This window comes from Mustela nigripes, chromosome 5 (assembly GCF_022355385.1).
Source record: "Mustela nigripes isolate SB6536 chromosome 5, MUSNIG.SB6536, whole genome shotgun sequence".
NCBI lineage: Eukaryota > Metazoa > Chordata > Mammalia > Carnivora > Mustelidae > Mustela > Mustela nigripes.
In genome coordinates, this window is record NC_081561.1 from 28,677,263 (window position 1) to 28,700,343 (window position 23,081).

The following is a 23,081-nucleotide window of genomic DNA, read 5'->3' on the forward strand; positions in this document are numbered from 1 at the left end:
AAATCTCTGTGCCTCAGTTTCTCAAAGAGTAAAATGGAGTTTTAATAGCACCTGCCTTGTAGAATTGATGTGAGGATTAAATGTGATAAAAGAATTTGGCATATAGTGAATGCTCAATAAACGGTAGTCACTATTAGCTTTTTTTAAAAAAACACTTTACTTAGTTATTTGACAGAGAGAGATACAGCCAGGGAGGAAACACAAGCATGGGAGTGGGAGAGGGAGAAACAGGCTTCCCGTGAGGAGGAAGCAGAATGGCGAGGAGTGGGGGGAGAAAGGTGTTGGGGCCCAATCGATCCCAGGACCCTAGGATCATGACCCAAGCTGAAGGCAGTTGCTTAATGACTGAACCAGCCAGGCACCCTACTATTAGCTTTCAAAATGCCTCATGCTTCCATGTCTCAGGCCCATCACCATTAAAGAGGTATAACCATGTTCCTGAAAGGTGGATAATGTTTGAGGTGCTCTCTCCAACTTGATGCTTTTAGGAATAACTAAATGCCTTTGGAAGAGGACAAAGGATATGCATGGTTTAGTGTGTGTATGTTTGTGTGTCTGGTTTCTCCCTGGGCTATGAGAGATTCCTGCTTTCAGATGATACTCTAAATTAACATAATACCCCCAAATCTACTTATTCTTGCTCTTGAACTGTACTAAAAGCCTCCATCCAAAGGGATGACTTTGATCTTGGGGCACAACATTCTGAGAACATTATGCAGTCATTTAATATTTTTTCCCATCCCACTCAACTCTTCCAAAAAAAAGGGTTAACATTTCAAATAAGCTTTATTATGGGGTGACAGGTTAAAGGTTCTCAAATAGAGATAGAGGTGAGAAGAATGGCGCCTCATCCCCGCAAAGGCAAGTGGTGAGAGTGCAAGGAATCATCAGCTGGAGTGGCGTTGACCCCCCACTTCAGCACCTACACAGTGCCTGGCACATAGTGGGCACACAATAAATATTTGTCAGCCATTTGTAGGTGGTGGGTGTGATGGGTGATAAGAGGCTTCCTTTGGATACAATATACAGGAAAGAACATCTTACATCTTATATGTCTGCAGTTACTGGTTCCAGTTCAGAGGTACATCCCCAGTTCCACTCCACCCTTGGGTAGCCCCTCACCCTTATGCCCTGGGAGAAGGGCCAGGCCCCCGTCATTCCAGCACCCCAAACTCTTTTTCTAGGGCTGCAGCTTCTCCACGTCGAAGACGGAGTGGGCATACACTCATCTGGGAAAGGACAGCATACTCATGACCCCTCACTTTTGGGGCTCCGGGATCTTAAAATCTGGAGTCTTTCCGGATTGTCCCAGAATGGGTGCCCATTTTTAGAATCCCTCCCTGTCATGTAGCGTCCTACTCTTGACCCTCGCTTTCCGCGCTTAAAGGTATTACTTGGTGGGTTGGGGGACCCCAGGCAACTTGAGGGGATCCCCGCTCCGGGGACGGCGTAAGGCAAAGAGGCGGAATGGGAGTGTTGGAGGTGGGGCCGCAGGGCCCTAGGGTAACCCAATCGCAGGGCCAGTCATCAGCCGAGGCCCCACCCCCGCTTCCGGAAGCGACCCCGGATCTTCCTTGCACTATTGTAGGGTTGGGCCGAGGCCCGCGCATGCCTGCAGAAAACCTACGGGCTCCGGGGCGCAGGCTTCCTCCAGCTCCTCCTTTCGAAAGACCCTGGCAATGCGAGTAGGCTCCGCCCCCGCGCGCCGCCCATTCTACGGACAAAGTCTGGGCCTGCAGACATGCTCCGACCCCGCGCGGGGGTGCTCCGGCCGACAGAGTCCGGCAGCGCGATGGGGCCCCGCCCCCCCGCGGGGGCAAGCTGCCGGACGCTGTCCGCGAGCGCGGGAAGGGGCCCGCCCCGCGGCCCGGCGTGGTTTTGTGACGCGCCTCCAGTGACCCCGCCCCCTCCAGCAGCGTCAGCAGATCCCAGTGATTGCGCTGTCGGGCGATGTCCCCGGGCGCTAGCCCGGCCTGGTCCCGCAGTCCTCGGGCCGCTCCCAGCCCAAGCAGCAGCTGGGCCACTTCCACCGCCCCTTCTCGGGCCGCGAGGAACAGCGGCGTCTGCTCCTGTGCCAGAGGAAACCGCCAGGGGGCGAGGTCAGGGGGACCACGCCCACAGAGTGGTCCTTCCGGACTCCACCCACTTGGGCACCGGCCCTTCCCCCTTCAGGTCGGGTGGCTTCCCGCGCTTTCCGCCTTTCCCACGCCCTGTTTTGCTTTGTTTTAGTAGATCCCGCTCCTGGTCTAACCCTGCTGTCCTGGGCGTCTTTGTCGGCTCCGGCCTGGAGAAGGGAGCGGGCGGCCCGGGCGTTGTTCACGGCGGCGGCCCAGTGCAGCGCGGTTTTTCCTAGGGGACGACGTGGGTGGTTGATACTCCGAGGCTGGGAAACAGACGCCTGGGTTCCTGTTTCCCACGGATTCTGGTTTTGGGGGAAGGACTTATTTGGGCCCGCGGGGGTTACCTCAAAGGCGGAAGCGTTACCCGGGTGACCGCCGGCCGGCAGGAAGCCCTGCTTCTCTTAACGTCACCGGCGCGCGGGAGGGACAATGGGGCATTGTTCTGGGCTCGGTGGGACCGGGAGACCTACCCCCACTAGACCTCTCCCCCTTCTCACAGACACTCCTTCCTCAGCCTAGTTTCCAGTGGGCTAGGGCAGTGTGGGTATGTTGTTGAGGATGACAGGGGTAGGATTCCATACTGACGTCGCACTGCACATTTACCACCCTCATGGCTAGGTGGGAGGGGATCCCCGTCTGCAGTTGGTCTCTCTGCTGTTTCCTTTTTTTGCATCTTATCTCACACTCCATCTGTGCCACTTCTCCACAGCACAGCACCAACCTCTCCAGATCCGTACCCCATTTATCTCTGGCCCCCACATCTGCTTGGGCTGCGATCAGTTCTTCAACCAGGTCCTCCACTGCCAGCCTGGCGGCCAGCATCAGGGCTGTGGTCCCGTCCTCTGTCCGTGCATCCACTGCAGTCTGTCTGCTGCGGAGTAGGAGCTGGGGGTCCAGAGAGGGCCAGTGAACCCTGTTTGTCCTGGACTGCTCGCTCAGGCCCCTCACACTCTTAACCAGATCCCAATCCATATTTGGCCATCTGTTGTTTCTCTTTCAGACCCCCAATCTCACATCACCTTCCTCTCTGCCAAACCCTAGGGGATGCTTTTGCCTTGCCCCTTGTTCCCTTTAGCGACCCCAGTGTGCACTGACCTGGCAAACCTCCCGAGCATCAGCAGCCACAGCAGTGTGCAGAGGGGTGCGCCCTGCTCGATCTGGTTGGTTGGGGTTGGCTCCAGCCTTAAGGAGGCGGCGGGCAGCCATTGGCCGGGAGAATCGGGCAGCCAGGTGCAGGGGTGTCTCCCCAGTGCCCACAGTGTGAGCCTGGGGACAGGCCCCTCCACCTAACAGGGGTTCCCAGGGCTCAGGGCTTCCCAACCATGCTCCCTGGAAGGTCCTGGACTCCACTCCCCCACAGCAAACTGCCGACATCAGGGGTGTTACCCCATCTGTGGGTGGGAGACATGAAGAATGGGAGACAAGTTAGTCAAAAGGATGGGACTGCAGGAGGAGAACATGGTGGTTCGGGGAGAATCCTAGCCTGAGGTGTCAGGAAGCCCAGCTCTGGCTCTTGATTTTGTGTGTCTTTAGTCATGACTTTATTACTTTTTTCTGTGCTTCGGTTTCCTTGTCTGTAAAGGGAGCCGGTGTGCCTTAATTCTTAGACATTCCAGGCAGTGGTTCTCAAACTTGAGTCTGGATCGGACTTACCTGGAGGGCTGGTTAAAATACGCAGTCCCTAGTATTACAGTGAGTAAATTCCTTTTAAAAAAGAAAAAACCCTCAGCTATGAACAAGTGTTCTGGTTTCCTCTCACTCACCTAATGTGTACCTCAGTGATTGACAGGAGTCTGTAAAGCAGTAAGACAGCAGACTGAGGATTTCTGAGTGAGTAGCTCTGGAGTGGAGCCTGAGAATTTGTATTTCTATTTGTATTTCTAACAATTGCCCTGATGATGCCTGATTCTTCTGTCCCGGGACCACACTTTAAGAATCACTATTCTAAGGCACTAACTCTAAGCTTAATTTTCTCCATTCTAATATCAAAATACTTTCTGATTCTAAAAGAGTCAACGGGAATTTTCCTTTTCTTGGTCTGGGTTAACTCACATACCAGGTCCACGTGTGTCCACGTCAGGGACATCCATCTCTGATTCCTGGGGAGGAGTCAGCATGGCTGCCTGGGGGAGCTCCTGACAGTCACTGCTCAGAGACCAGAGCTGGCACTTGGAGGGTGAGGCCGTTTCTTCAGCCTTGGGGATCAGAACAAGGATCAGTGAAGGAAGGCTGACTCTTCCCTTCAACTCTGCCATTACCTCAGGACCATTCCTGCCCCAGTACTATCACGTGGCCCACCTCCTCTCCTTCCTCGGGGCCTGAGCACATCACAACTCCATCCTCATCAACTTCTGCCTCTGGCTTCAGTGCCCTGGAAGGGGGTGTTTGGGTAGACGACCTTCAGGGTCCCCAGGACTTCCAGCAGCCTTCCTCCCCGTCTCCCCTTCCTCTGTCATCAAATTCTGATCATAAATGTCTCCACAGGAAAGGGTTCCCTTCCTGAGCCTCTTTCCTCCTCACTCTTACTTGAGGCCAATGCTGTCTTCACCCAGGGGAGGCCGGCGTCTGCGGTGAGCCGGCTGAGTTCGAGGCCTTCGAATGAATCCAGGGGGCAGCCAGAGGGCCCCATGCTCTCGGCGCCGCCTCCGGATGAGCTGAAGAACCAGAAGAGCCCCAAGGGCCAGGAGAAGCACCCCGGCCGCGGGTGAGCACAGCACAGGCCAGGGAAGCTGGTTGGTGGGTGGTGCTGGCGGGAGAGACACAGTCACAAAAAGAGACCATTTCTCGTGAGGCTGGGTACTAACTGTGAGACCTCTGGGCAAGTGCAATAACTTCTTTCATCAGTTTCCTCATGCAAAGTGGAAAAGGGAATCATAATAGTACCTGCCTTATGGTGTTGTTGGGAGGATTAAATGAGTTGATACTATAAAAGCCCTTAGAGCAAGGCCCGGCCTGTAGGAAGTGCTCTATGGGCTATGATTCTTTCCTGTACTGTGAGCTGTTTGACAGAGGGATGATTGCACTTAGTAGAGGATGGACCAGATGATAAAGGTTAGGATAAAGTACTTAGGGAAATGAGGAAGGAGACTGAAGAGCAAAGGGGCCATGAGGAGATCCAGTTAGAGAATGAGGTTCACAAGGGTCAGTCTCTACACCTACCATCTGTGGTCCCTGCAATCCTGTGTCATTTGGCCTCCATTGCTGGAAGTGGGTCGGGAGCAATGTCAGGGGAGATGATGGGGGTCACCTACCGGTGCCAGCACGAGGATGGGCAGCCAGTAGGGGTCCTGGCAGCAGGTGCTCCAGGGCCCCCACTGCCGCCATGGCGGCGAGGAAGCGGAGCAGGAGCCCAGGATCCCAGGGACAGCGGGATGCAGGGTGGTCAGGGCCACAGCGGGACAAATCCACACCCATCACCACCACAAACCTGTAGGGGAGGTGCCCCAGAGACCCCTGTGTTGGTCCCTGGCTCCCTTCCCTCCACCCACTAAAAAGCTGGTGTCTGGCGCACCGCTCCCCTGGCCCCGCCTTCTTACCCAGTGCTGAGAGAGTCAGTCTCCTTGCCCACAGGCTGTGTGTGAAGGGTTGCTCTCTCCTGATGGGAGATGTCCAGGGTTCCTCCCAGCTCCTCTTCGGCCTGGGGCCCAGGATAGGGGTACACCATGTCCTTGCCATCACTATCCTTCCTTACCCAGAGCCCCACTCTCAGAGTCAGGGATAGCACCCGGGCCAGGGCAAGCAGCTGCTGGTCCAGGGCTGGGGGGCTCAGCACCACCAACAGGGCCAGGGAGGGCCCCCATTCTGAATCCCCATCTTTAGGCCTGCAGTCACCTCCATCCCAGCCACATTCTGCAGTGTTGCAGCCTTTCTCGCAGTGCCCATTGTGGAAGTGATCGTGGCAGTACTGGTCATAGGCTGGACTGTGGGGTGAGGAGAGGGCGACTCAGGATTCCCAAAGAAACCCGACCCCCTTTTTCATTCCAGAGAGATGTCTGATATTCCACTGCCTCTAGGTACTGATTGCTAAGTGGGGAGAGCTCCGGAGCAACGGGCTTAGTCAGGTCCTGGATGGCAGGTAGTCCAGACCCTCTAATGTCTGTCACACCCTTGTCTCCTAAGACTGTCTCCTCTCCCTACCCTCCCAAGCACTCCTGTCTCCCTGAAGGAGAGTCCAAGGCCCAACCAGGGGTGCTGGTTGCTAGGGTAGATATTCCATGGCAATGGGCACAGAGAAAGAGGCTTGAGGTCAGAGGTCCCACAACTCTGAGAGGAGGCCAGACAGAGGTGGTGCCCTCCTTCCTGGTCCCCATGTTAAATATTGATGCTGCCCTACTCCCTTGGACTGGAACCCAGTGTCTTCTACCCCTACTTAGCAACGGTTATTAGGATGGAAACTCCCCGGAGCTTGAGGCTGTAGTCACACGGCAACCCAGAGGCATCTATGTCCTTCCTCCTGCCTCACTCTGCCCTCCTCCACACCTCACCCCCAAGTCAGGGTTTCAGGCTCACGTGCAGGCCGGAGGAGTCTCACAGTCGTAGCCATCAAACAAACACTCAGCAGAGTCACACTGCGGGTGGCACTGCCCATCCCGGAAGAGAAGCCAACACTGGGAGTGGGAAGGGCAGCCCTTCCAGGGGTCCGGGACCCCCAGAGAGCAGTCTCCCCCATCCCAATTTCCTTCAGGGCCGCTGCAGCCAGCGTCACAGGCCCCATCTCCACCTCTGCCCTCACATTCCTTTGCTCCAGGCCTCTGACACCGGGGCCCTGGGGAGCTGGGAGGGCAGGAGCATCGGAAGCCTGGGGTCCCAAGTCCAGGGATCTCTGAGCAACTGCCGTTGTGTAGGCATGGAGAAGGAGGGCCACAGCCGTGAGGAGCCGGAGGGGTCAGGCAGTCAGGGCCCCCGTAGCCACTGAGGCAGGCACAGCGGGGTGGGAAGCCAGGCTTGGGGGAGGGCAGACACAGGCCACCATGGTGACAGTGATGGAGGCCACAGGAGGGGGCTCTGTGGCTGCAGGTGGGGCCCTCAAAACCCTGTGAAGAGGAGAGAGGTATTGGGGGAGGCCCTTTATTATTCTTTCAACCCTCCCCCAGACAAGCAGACTCTCAGTGGGTCTTATAGTCTCATATCTGGAAGGGGCCTCAGAGAACATCAAGTTCATCATTTTATAGATGTTGAAACCATGGTCCGTGGTACTTTCACACAATGACATATTGCGCAGTGGTGAAAATGGATGAACCACAGCTGTGTGCAACAACCTAGGAGACTAACCACCTAGAGAGTGGTAGTAATTAATATCTTTATCCCTGTACATAGGGTTATATACTTTTCCTTCTCTGGAAGGGGAATGGGATAGAGGAAGACATAAGCACATGTGAGTTATCGTTTATCGGTTTATGGGTTTTATGTTATAAGAAGAAATCAAAGAAAGACATGCACAAATCAATGATGTTAGTGTATCATGAACCAAGGCTTACAATTAACCTGATTTCATGCATCTGAAGTCCATAAACACACACACACACACACACACAGGTAAAAGAACTTATCCAAGGTCTCACCCAGCTTGACTTTGGGGTCTTGTGTTAGGCAGTGCCTGTGATTTCTGAAAATTCCATTCATGCTACCACCTGATCCTGCCTTTCCCCCTGAATTGGTTCTGAATAATTTACCACTGTAACATGGGCTAGCTTTCACAGTAATAGACCTCTGGTGCTCCCTGGGCTCCCCTCTAGGATCCCAGTTCAGGCATTCTCACCTTGCATCAGTGTTGGGGGCAACAGAGAAGACAGCTTTGCGTTCACTCACCTGGGGGCAGTGGCAGGTGAAACCCAGGGGTGGTCCTACTATAGTCTCACAGGACCCTCCATGGGAGCAGGGCTGGCTCTGACAGGGGTCTGTCTCCACTTCACACCACTGGCCTGTGATGGGGTGGGATCAGATGTCACACTCTGCTTCTGTCACTGCCTCCCCCCTAGCTCATTCCTGGGAATTAACCCAGCCCTACCTGCTCAGGCAGGGGAATCCTGGGCATAGTCTCTAGGGTGTGGTGTGGAGGCAGGGGGATAAACACAATGACTAGGTTGCCTTGTGGGTGGGGATTGGGAGCTCAGCTGTGCCCCAGGTGTGCCTGCACACACCCTCCCAGGCCTCACCCGTGTATCCAGGCAGACACTGACAGAAGAAGGCATTGGCCAGAGAGTGGCAGGCTGCTGTGCCTGTGGGGTGGCAGGGCCGGTCCAGACACTCGTCTACGTCCCCCTCACAGCGCAGCCCCACAAAGCCTGGAGGGCAGGTGCAGTAGAAGCCTCCAGCTTTGGGGGTGCAGGTCCCATGGTTGTGACAGGGCTGGGATTGACAAGCGTTGGATTCCTTTGAGCAGTTCTGTCCACTGTAGCCTGGGGCACACTGTAGGCAAAGAGGGTCAGACAGGGAAGCAGTCGTACCACCCATCCCAGCACTACAGGGGACCCAGCTCAAGATCATCTGCCCAGCCTTCTCCCCACCTTCCAGTTCAAAGCATCATTCAGTTTATTGTCAATCGCAGCCCTGTGTAGCCCAACCCTTCTGTCTCAACTCCATGACACACCTTCGTTCAGTGGCTTGCAACTTAGCCCCTCCAGCAGTCCCAAAGCATCTTAGGATCCACTGCCACTAAGCAATAGGTCCATTTTTGGTAAGACCTCCTTCCCCCACCACACCTCCACCAGGCTCTGTCATGCTTTATCATTTTTTAAAAAAATATTTTATTTATTTGACAGAAACAGCCAGAGAGGGAACACAAGCAGAGGGAGTGGGGGATGGAGAAGCAGCCCCCATCCCTGGCCCCCTAACCCCCCACCCCCTCCAGGGCAAGCAAGGAGTCCAGTGCAGGGCTCAATCCCAGGAACCTGGGATCGTGACCTGAGTTGAAGGTAAACGCTTAACGCTTAATGACTCAGCCACCCAGGCATCCTTTGTTGATTAATTTATTGAGTTCAGCATTTATTGAGTTCAGACTTTGTGCTGGACATTGTTTTAAGGACTAGGAATATGAAGAGAATTAGAACTCCTCCCCACTTCTGTTAAATTCTCATTCAACCAGAAGAGAGAGAGAGCATTTATTACATGGTTTCTATACATAACCTCACAAAACTCTCCCCCAAACCCTGCAGATGTGTTATCTCATTTGATTCTCACTTTACAGAAAAGGCAACTGATGCCTGGAAATGCTGAGTGACTTGCACACGTCACACTTCTAACTGGTGGCAGAGCTGGGATTCAGTGCAAGTCTGTGATGTCCAACCAGTGCCCTTAAGCATTTGGGGCTTGCTTCATGCCATTCTGCTAGTAGGAGCAAGGTCATTGCTGAGGTTCTGTACCATGGGCTGAGTTCTTGCAAGAGCAAGGAGAGCATGTAAGAACACAGTACCAGCAAGGCTTCCGAAAGGTGGAGAAAAGAGGGAGTTAACAGAGAATCTGGGGAGTGGCCAGAGGGTTGAGAGAAGCAGGTGAGTGGGGTGTTTTGGGGATGTCTGAGAGAAGGAGTCTCAGGAAATGGGAGGTAAAGCTGAGTCATGGGTGCAGGGCTGTTCACTGCTAATTAGTACATTGCTTTCATGTGTGTTTGAATAAAAAATTTAAAAAGTCAAAGAAAATGTTTAGGGGATCTGCATCATGTCTTTTATTCAAAGTCAGGGTTCTTTTTTTTTTTTTTTTTTTTTTTTTTTAAGATTTTATCTATTTATTTGACAGAGATGACAGAGAGAGGGAACACAAGCAGGGGGCCTGATGCAGGGCTTGATCCCAGGACCCTGAGATCATGACCCAAGCCTAAAGGCAGATACCTAACGACTGAGCCACCCAGGTGCCCCTCTTTTTTTTTTTTTTTTTTTGGTGTGTGTGTGTGTGTGTGTGTGGCACAGAAGAAGAGGGAGAGAATCTTAAACTGGTTCCATACCCAGCCTGGAGCCCAATGCAGGGCTGGATTTTATGACCCTGAGATCATGACCTGTGCTGAAATCAAGGACAGATGCCTAACTGACTGAGTCACTCAGGCGCCCCCAAAGCTGGGAGTTTGGAGTACAGGCATTAGGCTGCTCCGACTTGAGTCCCAGCTTTGTCTCTGCTGCTCAGTGACTGGAACCACCAAAGAGAGGCCCAAACTCAGTCTGGAGAGAAGTTAGGGAGATTTTCCTGAGGAAGGTACCTCTTGGGCACCATCAGTGGAAGAGGGGTGGGGAAGAGCATGGAAGAGCCAGTAAACGGGGTGTGCAGGGAAGCCAGCAGCTGCTGGAGCAGAGAGCAGGAGGGTGGGGGTGGGGTGAGATGAGACCTGGGTGGCAGGCCGGTCACCAGGGCCTCGGACTTCACTGTCAAAGAGGTGGGCAGCCACTGAAGGGGTTTAAGTGGAGGAGTGACAGGCCAGCTTAACATTTTCAACAGAGCACCTGGTGGTGGAGTAAAGGCTGAGCCTCTAGGGCAGGGACAGGGAGCTCCAGGTGCCCAGGTAGCCTGCAGCAGAGGCCTTGACGGAGGCAGTGGGACAAAGGGTGAAGGAGGAAGGCCAGAGTTGATAAAGATTTAGGAGCCAAAAGGACATGATTTGGGGGTAGGTTGGCTGTGTGGGGTAAAGAAAGGAAAAGCAGATGAATGCATTAGTGCCCTGCCCAGCGGCTTTTCCCATGTGCAGCCCGCCCTTGTCTCCCCTCCCCATTCTCCTCTAGGCCTGCTCACCTGGCAGAGATAGCCGCTGGGCTGGGCTATGCAGGTGGCCCCATGCTGGCAGGGCCTGGATTCACATGGGTCCACCCTGTCCTGGCATATGCTGCCTTGGAATCCGGGAGGGCAGCGGCAGAAGTAGGAGGAGCCTCTGTCAAGGCAGACGCCTCCATTCTGGCACAGGGAAGACACTTCTGTGCCTGAGGAGAGAGGCAAACAGGGATGGATGTAGCTAAGTGGGGAGGAAAGTTTCTCAGGGGCCCCAGACCTAGAGCAGAGAGGCTTTTGGGGATCACTGACGTTCCTGGGGTGGGGGGAGGCCACTTGGAGCCAGAGGAGTCAGTAACTTCTGGTGCTAAAAAGGTTATAACATCAAGATCCCCCTCCTGCCTGTTGTGCCAGAATGGGGAGAGATACCTCCTGTTAAGCTTTTTAGATCATTATAAGCAACTGTATTCTTAGTTTAAAACAAGTCTCAAGGAAGAAAGAACTCAAAGGAAACTTTGGGAGGGGGGTTAACTAATGGGCTAAGTCTGTCTCCTGAATTTGCATCCTCTCATGTTCCCTCACTGTGATTTCTATCCTTTAAGCCCACAAGAGGCTCCTGCTTGAGTTCTGTTCATAGTAAGCCTCATATGAATGAGGGGTATGTTCTTTTACAAGGGGCTTGGCCCCTAGTGAGTGGGAAGCAGCCGTTAAGTGAAGTGTGGTCCACTCTAGGTGAGTTATGATTGGTCATGACAGAGTTGGGTTGCTTCGCAGTGAGCTATGTCCCAGGGGTTGTGTTAAGCTGGGGTCTTGTTGGCTGGACGGGTTGGTGTTGCTTGAGTTGTGTTGAGCGTGGGGATAGAAGCTAAGTGGAGGTAGGCTGCCTCAAGAGCTGTAGCATCAGTAATAGTGTTTGGTTTGTGTTACTTTGACTCTCAGTTGGTGGTTTTGGACAAATGTTGTGTGTGGATGCCATCAGGGATCAGGTAGGGGGGACACCCTTACTCTCTTCATCTGTTCCCCCTTGGTCCTTGGGTCAGTACCTTGGCTCAGAGCAGCCTTCTGACAGGATAGTGGCAGGTTGCAGAGAGGGCCGGTCCATCCTTGGAGGCACAAGCACTGGAAGGAGGGCCCAGTCTGGAGGCAGTGGGAATTATGTGGACAGGGCTTCAGGGCACATAAGTCCATCAGACTCTGAGGTTTGGGAGGGAGCAAGAGTCAGGACAATATCATGTGTGTAGACCCAGAGAAGGTTTTCAGCTAGCTCCTCAAAATCCTTACTTCTCAGACTCTCTCCTGAATGGTCTGGGGCCCGGTGATAGCCCCCCTCCCACCCTGGTTTCCTCTCATACCCACATCCCAGAGCATCCCTGGCATCAGAAATCCTTTCATTCTTTCTATTCCATGCAAACCTCACTCCACTCCCAGATTCCAGACCTGTGGATACCTCTCCCCAGCTCCCTGCTCTGTCTTTTAGTCCCAGAGACCCTTCCACCAGAGCCTTCCAGCCACTACCCTCCTCAGCAACTTGGCTCAGCACCGCTCACCTGGCAGCTGCCTCCTGTGTAGCCAGGGGAGCAGAGGCAGTGGGGGCCCTGGGGGCCATCTTGGCAGGTTGCCCTGTTCCTACAGGGGCTGGAACAGGACGGACACAGGGCACAGTGGGAGGAAGTCCGGGCAATCAAAGGGGAGGGAGGGTGGGACGTGATGGTGAGATGGGGAACCAGAAAGGGAAGCAGAGTGAAAGGATCTGCGATATGGAATTCAAGGCAGTCTGGAGCCCCAGAGGAGATGGAGAGGAAGGGTGGGAAGGCTGAGGGGGCCCCCTCCCTTCCTCTTGGGGGTCTTTGCTCACTTGTCGGCGCAGCTGGGACGGGTCCTTTCCTCACAATGTGGACCCTGGAAGCCCGCAGCACAGAGGCAGGAGAAGGTGCCAGGCCTGTTCACACAGGTACCCCCATTGAGGCACGGGTCTGGAGAGAGGAGGCTGTGAGGGTTTGGGTTCCTTGCCTGTAACCTGACCTGTAGCCTTAGTCACACCACACACAGGACACACACGCCCTCCCTCCTGTCCCCATCAAAACAGCACCCCATCATGGCACCCAGTTAATTTGTTTTCATATGTAACACACCCACCCAGACCGGTTCCTCTATCCTCCTGTGGCCCAGCTGGAGGATGCGGTGGGCACTCACCAGAGGCACAGTGGTCAGTGCTGGTCTGGCAACGTGGCCCAGTGTGGCTCAGAGGGCAGGTGCAGGAATAGCCCCCCGGCCTGGGGCTACAGGAGCCACCATTGAGGCAAGGCCCTGAATGACAAGCTGTCACCTCCTCACTGCAGGTAGGTCCTGAGGGAAGTGAGTAGGGTCTGAGAGAGGGAATCCTCTTCTCTCTTGTCTTCCTCCACTCCCCTCCCCTTCCTTTTCCTCGTCCCCATCCCTATTTTCTCCCATCCAACCTTTTGTCTTTTCTTACTGCCTCTTGCACATCACCTGTGTTCCCTACAGCCTGTGCCCCGTTCTCCTGGGTGGTGACCCAGACCCAGAGTCTTGGGACATGTCTCTACTGGTCTTGACCTTGATTAGAGGGTGGCCAGCCCAGAATGTCTGTGGCTTAGGGAGGGCCTCACCTGTGTAGCCTGGGGGGCAGGTACAGTTGTAGCCAGAGGGCTGGGGCTGACAGGTCCCCCCATGGGCACAGGGCATGGATATGCAGCCCCCCAGCTCTGCTTCACATTCTGGTCCTGTCCAGCCCACGTCACACACACATGAGGATCTGGTCATGAAAAGAAAATGGAGGGTTTTCTTCTTCTGGTGTTTTTTCACTTCATCCCCTCCCTCAATGGTCAAACCCCTAGGACCTCTTCTTTTTTTTTTTTTTTTGCCCTGAGACTCTGGCCCCTTTCTTCAGTGGCTCTGCTCTCAGCATCGTCCCCTTTCCATATACTACATTTTTCCTGTAACTGTTTATTGTCTCTCTTTCCTAATTAGAAGGAAAGCTCCATGAGAGCAGAAGTGTTGGGGCACCTGGGTGGCTCAGTCGGTTAAGCATTGCCTTTGGCTTGGGTCATAATCCCAGGGTTCTGAGATCGAGCCCTGTATCGGGTTCCCTGCCTAGGAGCCTGCTCAGGAGCTCAGGGTCAGGAAGCCTGCTTCTCCCTCTCCCTCTGCTGCTCCCCTGCTTGTGCTCTCTCTCTGTCAAATAAATAAATAAAAATCTTAAAAAAAATAATAGAACAGACACATTATCTCTTTTGTTCTGTGCGGTTTCCCCAGTCCCTAGAAAAGTACCCACACATAGCAGATGCTCAGTATTTGTCTAATGTATGATGAATTGGGCCTGGGATCTAATGCTTTTCTTTCTGCTCTGACCCCCTAGCCTTTGGTTCCCCCCATGATTTATGACTTCTGCCCCCATGGGACATCACTCACTAGTTGTGCCCTCAAATTGGCAATGAGCTCAGCACTTTGCCATCTCCTTCATCTTCTCTCTCTGTCATTTCCCTCAGGCTCCATGCTCACTGGCTGTGCTCTGCCCTCGCTGAGAAGGACAGGGGGACGGCGCAGGGAGGCCTGGAAGGTTACCTGTGGCAGTGCCCATGGTGGCAGGTGCAGTTGCCCTCAATGGGAGCACAGCCAGGATTCCCGTCAGGGCACAGGCATTGGGCCTTGTCCTCCCGATCCTGGCAGTTTCTTGTGGGCTGGCACAGGTTGGGGACACACACGGGAACCTCACAGACATGACCTGCAGTGGGGAGATGGGAGAAAACAGAGTCCCTCCATGTCCTTGATGGGGCCAAAGCCACTTCTTATGTATGACTTGCTCACACCCCATGAAGCTGTCCTTCAGTGGCTCCCTATTGCCTCAGGATACAGTCTAACTTCTTCAGAATGACACACAGGGCCCTGTGTGACATGATTTTCCTGTAACTGCTGAGCTGCTCAGTTTTCCTTCCAAACCTTTGTGCATGCAGTTAACCTGCAGCTAAAACATGCAATCACTCTATCATGACAAACTCCTACTTATTCTTCAAAATTCAGCTCAGCCATCACCTCCTCCATGAAGCCCTCTTATCTCTAGTCTGGTCGGCTGGTCCTTTGTGCTCCTATAGAATCCTGTGCAGTCCTCTCCCAGAGCACCTTTGGGCCATAACCAACAGGACTTCGTGGTCTCTCTGCTCTAGATTTAAAGCCAGTTGAGGAGAGCAACTCTTACTGTGCTTGTGTCTGTGTCTGGCAGAGGAGACACTTAATATGTTTTTGCTAAATAAGCAAATGAATGGCTTCCTGTGGAACCCTAATCACACATGATTCATAATTGGGCCCAGCATGTGCCCTAAGGATGACACCTGCCGTCAGCCCCAGGTCGTACAATTGTGCAGGTTGCGCATGGAATAACTCCAAGGGGTTCCTGTTGCCTTCTCTTCTCACGTCCCAGCCCTCGAATGCCCAGTTGTGACCTCTGCCCCACCCCATATGGGCTCAGCTCTCCTGCCAGTCCTTTCTAATGCCTCCCTGGCTGACCTGTGAAGCCAGAGGGGCAGAGGCAAAAGAAGGCTCCGGGGAGATCCAGGCAGCTGGTTCCAGCGGGGCATGGGCCACTCAGGCACTCGTCCACCTCTGCCTCACAGCGCGGGCCTTCAAAGCCTGTGGCACAGCAGGAGGGTAAGGAGCCTGACCAGAAGTCTGTCCTTTGCCCCACTCTCCCCTCCAGTGTTTGAGCCCTGGTTTACCTGGGAGACACTCGCAACGGAAGGATCCGGGCTGGTCCTGGCACTGCCCCCCATTGGCACAGGGAGAGCTCCCACACTCATTGATGTCCTCCTCACACTGGGACCCAGTGAATCCTGGTGGGGCAGGGAGTGAGTGCGGAGAGATGGCAAAGGTTGTCTTATGTTTTTTTTCTTTCCCTCCCTCCCTTCCTTCCTCCCTCCCTTCTTTCCTTCCTTCCTTTTTAGTGATTTTCTCTAGATTCATTAGGCAGTTTGTTACAAAAATTTCTGACTAAGCTGTACAGGTATGATTTCATGGATTTAAGTAAGAAATTTAGAGTTAATACTTAGAGTCTTCTCTTTACATATGTAGAAATAACATTGCTACAAATGGCAATGGAAAGGTTCTTGTTTCAGATGGCTTGGTTTGGGGGTTCGTCTACATGTTTCATTATATAATGAGGCACAAATTTCGGGGCTTCTCAAATACTGATTTGAGTTTGATAAAATAACAGAGAGTAACTTGGTAAGTTCATTCTTCATGTAAATAAGCCATAATTGGATATTTGTATCAAGGCTAAAAATATATTGTGTGAAAAGCATAAATGCAAGTCCTAGCCCTTCCCCTCACCAGGAAAGGTGAACCTGGAGGGCTTCCCAGAGAAGACACCTGGGCAGGTGGAGATGACAAGGGAATGATGCTCAGCCACCCGCTATCTGTGTGACTTTGGGCAAGCTACTCGAGCTCTCTAGGTTCCGGTTTCCTCCTCTGTAAAAGGGAACATACCTCATGGTGTCATTGAAAGGATTAAATGAAGAATGTCTGAAAAGTACACAGCCAAGTGCCTGGCCTGGAGTAAATATTCAATAAACATCCATTATCATGAGAGCAGGGAACAGAGGGGTCTGATGAAGCTGGAAGAGGAAGGCCAGGGCAATGTTCCCTGCGTCCAGGGTGAGCGGTACCAGGACCAGCCCCGGATCCCCATGAGCAGGGAGAGCACACAGAGGACTCTGGAGGAGGGCTGGAAAGGGTAGTTTGGGTGATTTGGCAGGACAGAGATGAAGATGGGTGAGTATACAGGGAAGACCTGGGGAACGTAAAAGAGAGTTTTGGGGGCAGAGGAGCTGGAGAAATGGGGGCCTCCTTGGCCAGGCCAGAGTGAGCTTCAAGAGGCTTGGGGTGATTGCAGGGCCTGCACTGTGGTTCAGGGTGGGGCAGAGGGCTGGAGTGGGATTGGCACTCACCGGGCAGGCATTCACACCGGAAGCCGTTGAGCAGGTCGTGGCAGTCGGCCTGGTTCAGGCATGGAGCTGAGGCACACTCGTCTGTCTCCACCTCACAGAGCTGCCCTTCTAAGCCTGAGGACATGGAGGTGTGGTGCAGGATGAGGCTCAGCCAGGTCAGCCCCGCCTGGACAACTCACCCCTTCTGCCCAGGAGGCCCGGGTTCTAGAACCAGCATGTGTCCCCATCAGGCAGCCCCTCCCAGGGTATGCTCTGCCTGCGGGCTGGGGAGATGAGCCTGCGGTCCTGCTGCTCTGCTGTGTAGCTCTGCCCTCTCCAGATGAGAAAGCTCAGGGAGCGGGGCACTTGCTGGGATCTATGGGGGCAGCAAGAAGTACCTATTGGGGCCACTCTCTGCACAGAAGGTGGGCTCACCCGGCTGGACTAATGAGCCTGAAGGTTCTCAAGGTACAAGTGAGACAAATGGGCATCTACTTAGAGGAGCCTCAAGCCTCTTGTTCTACCCAAGTGGGCCTCTGTGCCAGGGAGACCAGGAATCCCCAAGGCGGGTATTTGAAGGGCATTTGGGGAGTTTATTTGTCCCATATTTGTCCTGTATCTTCGCGCTTCTCCCGGTATCCACAGTCTCACCCTAAACTGAAACTGGATGGGCCTCCAGTCCTTAGCTGCCTCCCACTTCTTGCCTGGGGAGTCTGCTTGTGAAGATCCTCGGCATCTATCCCTGTCCCTTGGATTGCTAGACGGTTTTCTCTGCTTTTGACTTTGGATGCTGCTCCGCTGAGAAAGGCTGTTTTGTGTAGTGGTTAAATCTACAGAAGCCGTGGGTTTGAATCCCGGCCCTGCCACTTACTAGCTGGACAACTCACTTACCCTCTCTGTGCCTCAGTTTATTCATTTATAGAATGGGCACAGCAATAATGCTGACCTCATAGGATTGTTGCAAAGATGACAAAAGGCATGTAAGATGCTTAGGTGGTTCCTGGCATGAAGTAAGCTAGTATTTTTCTGGTTTCATTCAGCTTCCTGGTATTGGCTATATGTCCCTGAGGAGAATTTCCTGTGGCACCTTTTTTTCTGTTGTACCAAATCCAAGCACACAGGCCCTTTGGGATTTCAAGGGCCTCTACAGGGGAGAGTTTCTGTGATTAGGAGGAACATTATGAGTTGGCATGAGCAGAGGCTGCTGTTCTGCTCTTTTTTGAGCAGCTTCTGTGTATAGTGGACCATGCTGTGCACTTTACAATGACTATGAAATGAATGCTCTTCCCTCACCCAGACTTGAGCGGCGTGAAGCTCGCTATCATCTGTGGCAGCCCTTCTCCTAGGAGCCTCGGGTATCCCAGAGCATTTATCTGGGGTGGGGAGATGAGAAGCATTCTTTGGTAACTGAGCCTGGCTAGCCTGGGGCCGTTTGTATTCTGCAGGAGTCATGACTGGGGGGTTCAGGATTAGTCCCCTGATTCTATACCCAAGGCTCCATGCATCTCATACCTGGTGGGCAGAGACAGTGAAAGGTGGCGAGCAGGTCCAGGCAGGTGCTGCCGGGGTGGCAGGGCTGGGACAGGCACTCGTTGTGATCAGCCTCGCAGCGGGAGCCCGTGTAGCCAGGGGGACAGAGGCAGTCAAAGGAGCCAGGGGTGTTGAGGCAAGAGCCGCCGTGTTCGCAGGGACTGGGGCCTTGCTGGGCTGGGAGGAGAGAAGAGTCAGGAGTCCGGAAGGGCCCGGGATGGAAAGGCAAGGAGGCCAGACTGCCAGGGAAGGCATGAGGGCCTGTTTAGAGAGAGAGCCAGTGTCTTTAAGACACAGAGGGACTAAATGAGGTCTGGAGGGCGGAGCATTGGTGAGAATACTATGTAGGGAAGAGATGCCAAATCTGGGCAAAATCAGGAAAAAAGAGATGATTGTGTTTTTCACTTGAAAAACAATTTGCTGAGGCTGCTTGGGGGCTCAGAGAGGCTCTGAAGTGGGCGGGGGTGCCTTACCCATCTGACACTCATCCAGATCCTGGTGGCAGGTGGGCCCTGAGTAGCCGGGCTGACATAGGCAGAGTGTGGAGCCCGTCAGGGGATTGGTGCTGCACTGGGCTTCCCCATGGCACGGCTGGCTCAGGCACATGTCCTCCATGTGGCACAGGAGTCCTGGAGGGCAGGGTGGCTGTGAGGCTCTCCAGGGCCGCTCAAAGCCCCCAGCTGTCCTTTTGGTGCCTCTCTCACTTGCCATCTCTACCGCCCCCTCCCTGGGCCCGCTGTCACACCTGTGCGTCCGGGTGGGCAGAGGCAGGAGAAGGAGCCCACGCGGTCAATGCAGGTGGATCCTGGGGCACAGGTGGCAGCAATACAGTCATCTAAGTTCTCTTCACAGCCTGTGCCTCCCCAGCCGCTCACACACACGCAGTGGAAGCTGCCAGCCGAGTTCTGGCACGTACCACCATTTCTGCAGCGTGGGGGACCAGGAGCCTCACATTCGTCCACATCTTCAGAGCAATCCCAACCTGCAGGGTTGGGTGGGAAGGGGACAAAAGCTGGAGCTGGGAGCCCTGCGAGGAGGGAAGGCCAGGGGCTGACCACCTGGGTCGCAGGTGCTCTGGACTTGGCTTACATGACTCACCTGTCCAGGCCTCTGGGCAGAGGCAGCTGTAGGTGCCCAGCCCATCCTGGCAAGTGCCCCCATTCTGACACTGGTGGCCAGCACAGTCATCTGAGTTCTCCTCACAGTCCGGGCCTGTGAAACCTGACAGGGTCATGAGATTAGCTGAGGGAAGGTGCCCTCCTTACTCAGGGAGAGGGGCTGCGGGTTAGGACACACCTTGGGGGCAGAGGCAGAGATGGAAGGTAGAGTCTCTTCCTGGAAACAGCTGACAGGTGCCCCCATTGGAGCAGCCACTAGAGGGGCAGGGTCCTGGCTGAAGGTCACAGTGTGGATCCTCTCGCCCAGTGGGGCAGAGACACCAGAAAGATCCCAGCGTGTTATGGCAGGAAGTGCCCTTGGGGCAAGGTCCCGGGTCCAGGAAACACTCGTTGATATCGTGTTGGCAGGCATGGCCCTCGAAGCCGGGTGGGCAGAGGCATTGGATCTGGGGGTGTGTGGCCAGACACACCCCTCCATTGATGCAGGGGTTGGCAGAGCAGAAGTCCTGAAGCTGACACTGCTCACCTGAGCCAGAGGACAGAGACGGCTGTCAGTAGCACTACACAAATCCCAGCTCATCTGAGAGAATGCAGCTCTCAGGCTGGCTTCTCTCTGTGGCTGATTTTCATGTTTCTTTCCGTTTCCTCCCATACCCGCTTTGCCCTGCTCCACCACCCCTCGCCATTCTGGAAAATATGACATGTAGTTGGTGGGAGTATGGCTGATTGGCCCTGCCAGAGAAACTCTGGGTCACCTTTCCTTGGTGGGGAGGTGAGAACTCCCAGGAGACTTAGCATTTTGCTGCCCCCCACCCCTCCCCACCGCTGGCTGTGCACCCTCGGGCAGTTCTCTGGCCGCTCTCCTCTGGATTCCCTAATCTTTGGGTGGGTACAGTGTTCCAGATGATAAGGAGAGCCCCCCTCAGCTGCTGGCACAGGGGCAATGGCCAGGGGGTGGCTGGCACTGAGCTAAGTCAGCCCCGCCTGAGCATGGCCCCCGTCCTCTTCTCAACAACTGTATGTGGACATCAGCAGACAACCAAGGACATAGAGAGCTAGTTCAAGGGCACACACTTCCTTGGTGGTTGGGCTGAGAATGGCTGCCCAGAGCCCCTGCTCAGAGCACGGGGCCTGGCAAGTTAACACTGATGGTGCTTGTCACACAGCCTGGCCTCTCACCCCCAATTCCTCAGAATTACCTGGGCAGTTAAAAAATCTCCATGCCTGGACCCACTCCTGACCCACTAAATCAGCCTCTCTGGGATGTTTAGGGGCTGAGCATGGCCAAGTGTGAGAAGCCTGGTTTCTAGTCCACTGCTCACAGCACACTTTCCTACCCCTGTGGCCTCCACTACCCTATCCAGTCGTCCAGTCCCCTCCATCCTTGTAGGTCAGAGGGGCCTTCCTCTCCAGGGGCTCTCCGCTGTTCTGCACTCCCGACTGCTTCCTCAGGCTAGCACACCCTGCCGCCCGGGGTCCCTCACCTTGCCCCAGGGCTGCACCCCTCTTCCCAGGGTTGACACCCATTCCTCTCTCTGGGCCAGATCCCTTCCACCAGCACATTTTTCCAGGCGCTATCCCGGGCTCCCACTTCTCAGAGAGAGGCCATTCAGATGTCTATCAGGCAGAATCCTGGAGGTTCCCCCTTCCCCCACCTTGTGCTGGGCAAGAACCCTCGAGCTGCTGGGTGGAGGGGCCAGGAGAAGGGTTAGGGTGGTACAATAAGGGGGCTATGGCAGTAACCATTCACTGACGGGTTTGGAAATGTTTCAACATTTTAACCATTGGTACCACTGGGCTGGTGAAGGTCAGTGTCTGGTAAACGGTCAGCAAGAGTAGCTTCTTGATTCTCACAGGCTTCAGAAGGGCTCCCTGTCGCTCAGACTCCCGTTCTATCTTTCCCAGCCCCTGCTCCTGCCTGTCCCCTCTCCCTCACCCCTGCAGTGCTCACCTGTCCATCCAGGCAGGCAGAAGCACTGTGGGCGGCCTGAGGCCTGGATGTGGCAGTGGCCCATTTTGGAACAGAAGGAAGAACAGGGGTCCTTGAGTTGGGCCTGGCACCTCTGGCCAGTGAAGCCAGAGAGACAGGTGCAGGAGAAGCTGGGGGCCAAGGGAGAGGGAAGGCTGGGGGAGCCTGGGAGGGTGGGAAGCAGGGCTTGGCAGCTGCCCCCATTCTGGCAGAGCTGGGCATCCAGGCAGGGGTCAGGAAACTGGCAGGTCTCACCCAAGAAGCCAGGGGCACATCTGAGGGCGGGGAAGGGGGAGAAGAAGACTCATGTCATTGGGCCCCTTTGCCTTCTTGCCTACCTCCCTCCTCTGCTTTCCTTTCCCTTCAGAGCCTTCACCACCTCCCTTTCTCCTTCCTTCCCAGTCCTCCCTCCGCCCTGCGCCGCCCCCACCCCACCCCCAGTCTCCCTCTCCCAGGGGGCACACTCACTGGCAGGTCCCTTGTCCCTGAGATAAGTTCAGGCAGGTGCCTCCGTTGGCACAAGGCTCTGGGGAGTCCCCACAGTGCAGCACTAGGGATGGAGATGAGGATGGCTTGAGACGGGAGATTTGTGCTCCCTGTTTCCTCCTCTAGCTGCTTTGGAGGGACCTACCTGCACCAGCTCCACACACGTACCCACAACCACCACCCGCTCTGTTCCTGGTCCCCACGTGGTGCTCCAGCCCCAGCCCCTCCCACCCCCAGGCCTCTAGATTCTTTCAGCTCTTAATCCCCACCCCCTTTCCTGTTTATTCTCCAGCCTCCCAAGTCCAGCCTCAGGCTCCATCCCTGGGAAGCAGGACAGCCGGGCTCAGGACGGGGGCCCAAGGGACTCCAGGAAGGTGAATGGCTGAGACCGTTGAAGGGATTTCCTCCCGGAAGGGCCCAGCATTGAGCCATCCGGGGGGGTGGGGACAGCTGGACCGGGAAACGGACTCGGTCAGCCCTTGACCTTCCTGTGTCTCCATCTCCTGCTTTCTTGTCACAGCCTCCCCTTAGCAGGTGGTCCGTTTTTTTCCCCTCTTCACCTCCTAAATGCGATTGTGAGGGCCTGCTGTCTCCCGGCTCCAAGGCCAGCTGGGTTTTCCCTGGGGGCAGGCACCTTCCCACCCATTCCCTTGATAGTCACCATCGCTGTCACTTGTGCAACTCCAGGGGCAGAGTCCTCCCTCCTTGTGTGAAACTCTCCTCCATCCAGTGTCCCCTCAAAAGCACGGGGCTTGGCCCTCTGCCCCCAACCCACCGACTGCCTCTTAAGGAAGATGGGTCCCCTCACTTCCCCTGCCCCATGCCTCACCTCTGGTCTTGACGACTGAGTGACACAGCAACAGCAGCAGCAGTGAAGGCGGCTGCATTCCAGAGCACCAGCTCAGACCCTGAGCCCTTCGCCGCCCTCTCAGGCAAGGACCCTGAGAGCCCTCACTGTGGCCGGAGCCACCTCCTCTGCTCCCACGGCCCCTTCCTCCTCCTCTGCCTGCTGCAAGCCTCTCGTCTGAGCTGTTTCCTGAGTCACACAATGTCCTGGACACCCTAGTGATGGAAGGGGGAGGGGGAGGAACATTGAGGAGGATGAGGGAGGGGCCTTCTGTCCCTGACAACCCTGGGGAGAGGGGGTAGTGGGACTGTGGGCTGGAGGGCAGGTGATAGGAGGGGAGCACTGGGCTGGGGGTGGTGCTGGGGCTGAATCTTATTGTGTGGCCTC

The 23,081-nt window shown here is 54.9% G+C and overlaps 2 protein-coding genes across 2 annotated transcripts in view; one reads left to right on the plus strand and one right to left on the minus strand.

Annotated features, from left to right (window-relative positions):
* Positions 1 to 767: 767 nt before the first annotated feature.
* Positions 768 to 22,880, minus strand: NOTCH4 (notch receptor 4). Its single transcript, XM_059399949.1, has 30 exons — positions 22,677 to 22,880; positions 21,830 to 21,911; positions 21,344 to 21,636; positions 19,571 to 19,918; positions 19,373 to 19,495; positions 19,020 to 19,256; positions 18,748 to 18,903; positions 18,257 to 18,451; positions 16,766 to 16,879; positions 15,539 to 15,652; positions 15,330 to 15,452; positions 14,391 to 14,550; positions 13,436 to 13,581; positions 13,002 to 13,154; positions 12,664 to 12,781; positions 12,356 to 12,443; positions 11,852 to 12,002; positions 10,836 to 11,020; positions 8,276 to 8,528; positions 7,929 to 8,041; positions 6,630 to 7,153; positions 5,657 to 6,040; positions 5,372 to 5,547; positions 4,647 to 4,866; positions 4,419 to 4,491; positions 4,177 to 4,315; positions 3,216 to 3,511; positions 2,858 to 3,005; positions 2,252 to 2,349; positions 768 to 2,069 (listed from the first exon to the last, which is right to left on the minus strand). Exons 1-30 carry the CDS (start codon positions 22,732 to 22,734, stop codon positions 1,356 to 1,358), a joined length of 5,982 nt encoding a protein of 1,993 aa, XP_059255932.1. The 5' UTR covers positions 22,735 to 22,880; the 3' UTR covers positions 768 to 1,355.
* Positions 4,734 to 23,081, plus strand: part of LOC132017844 (butyrophilin-like protein 1) — a 56,749-nt gene continuing 38,401 nt past the window's right edge. Inside the window, exon 1 of the mRNA XM_059399951.1 lies at positions 4,734 to 4,824. The gene's annotated coding sequence lies outside the window, so the exon portion shown is untranslated. The remainder of the gene's footprint in view (positions 4,825 to 23,081) is intronic.

Coding starts and splice junctions, on each gene's coding strand:
- NOTCH4 (XM_059399949.1), bottom strand. CDS start 22,734: ATGCAGCCGCCTTCACTGCTGCTGCTGTTGCTGTGTCACTCAGTCGTC. Junction 21,912..22,676: donor CTCAGTCGTCAAGACCAGAG/GTGAGGCATGGG, acceptor CTCCATCCCTAG/TGCTGCACTGTGGGGACTCC. Junction 19,496..19,570: donor TCTCTGCCTCTGCCCCCAAG/GTGTGTCCTAAC, acceptor TGACCCTGTCAG/GTTTCACAGGCCCGGACTGT.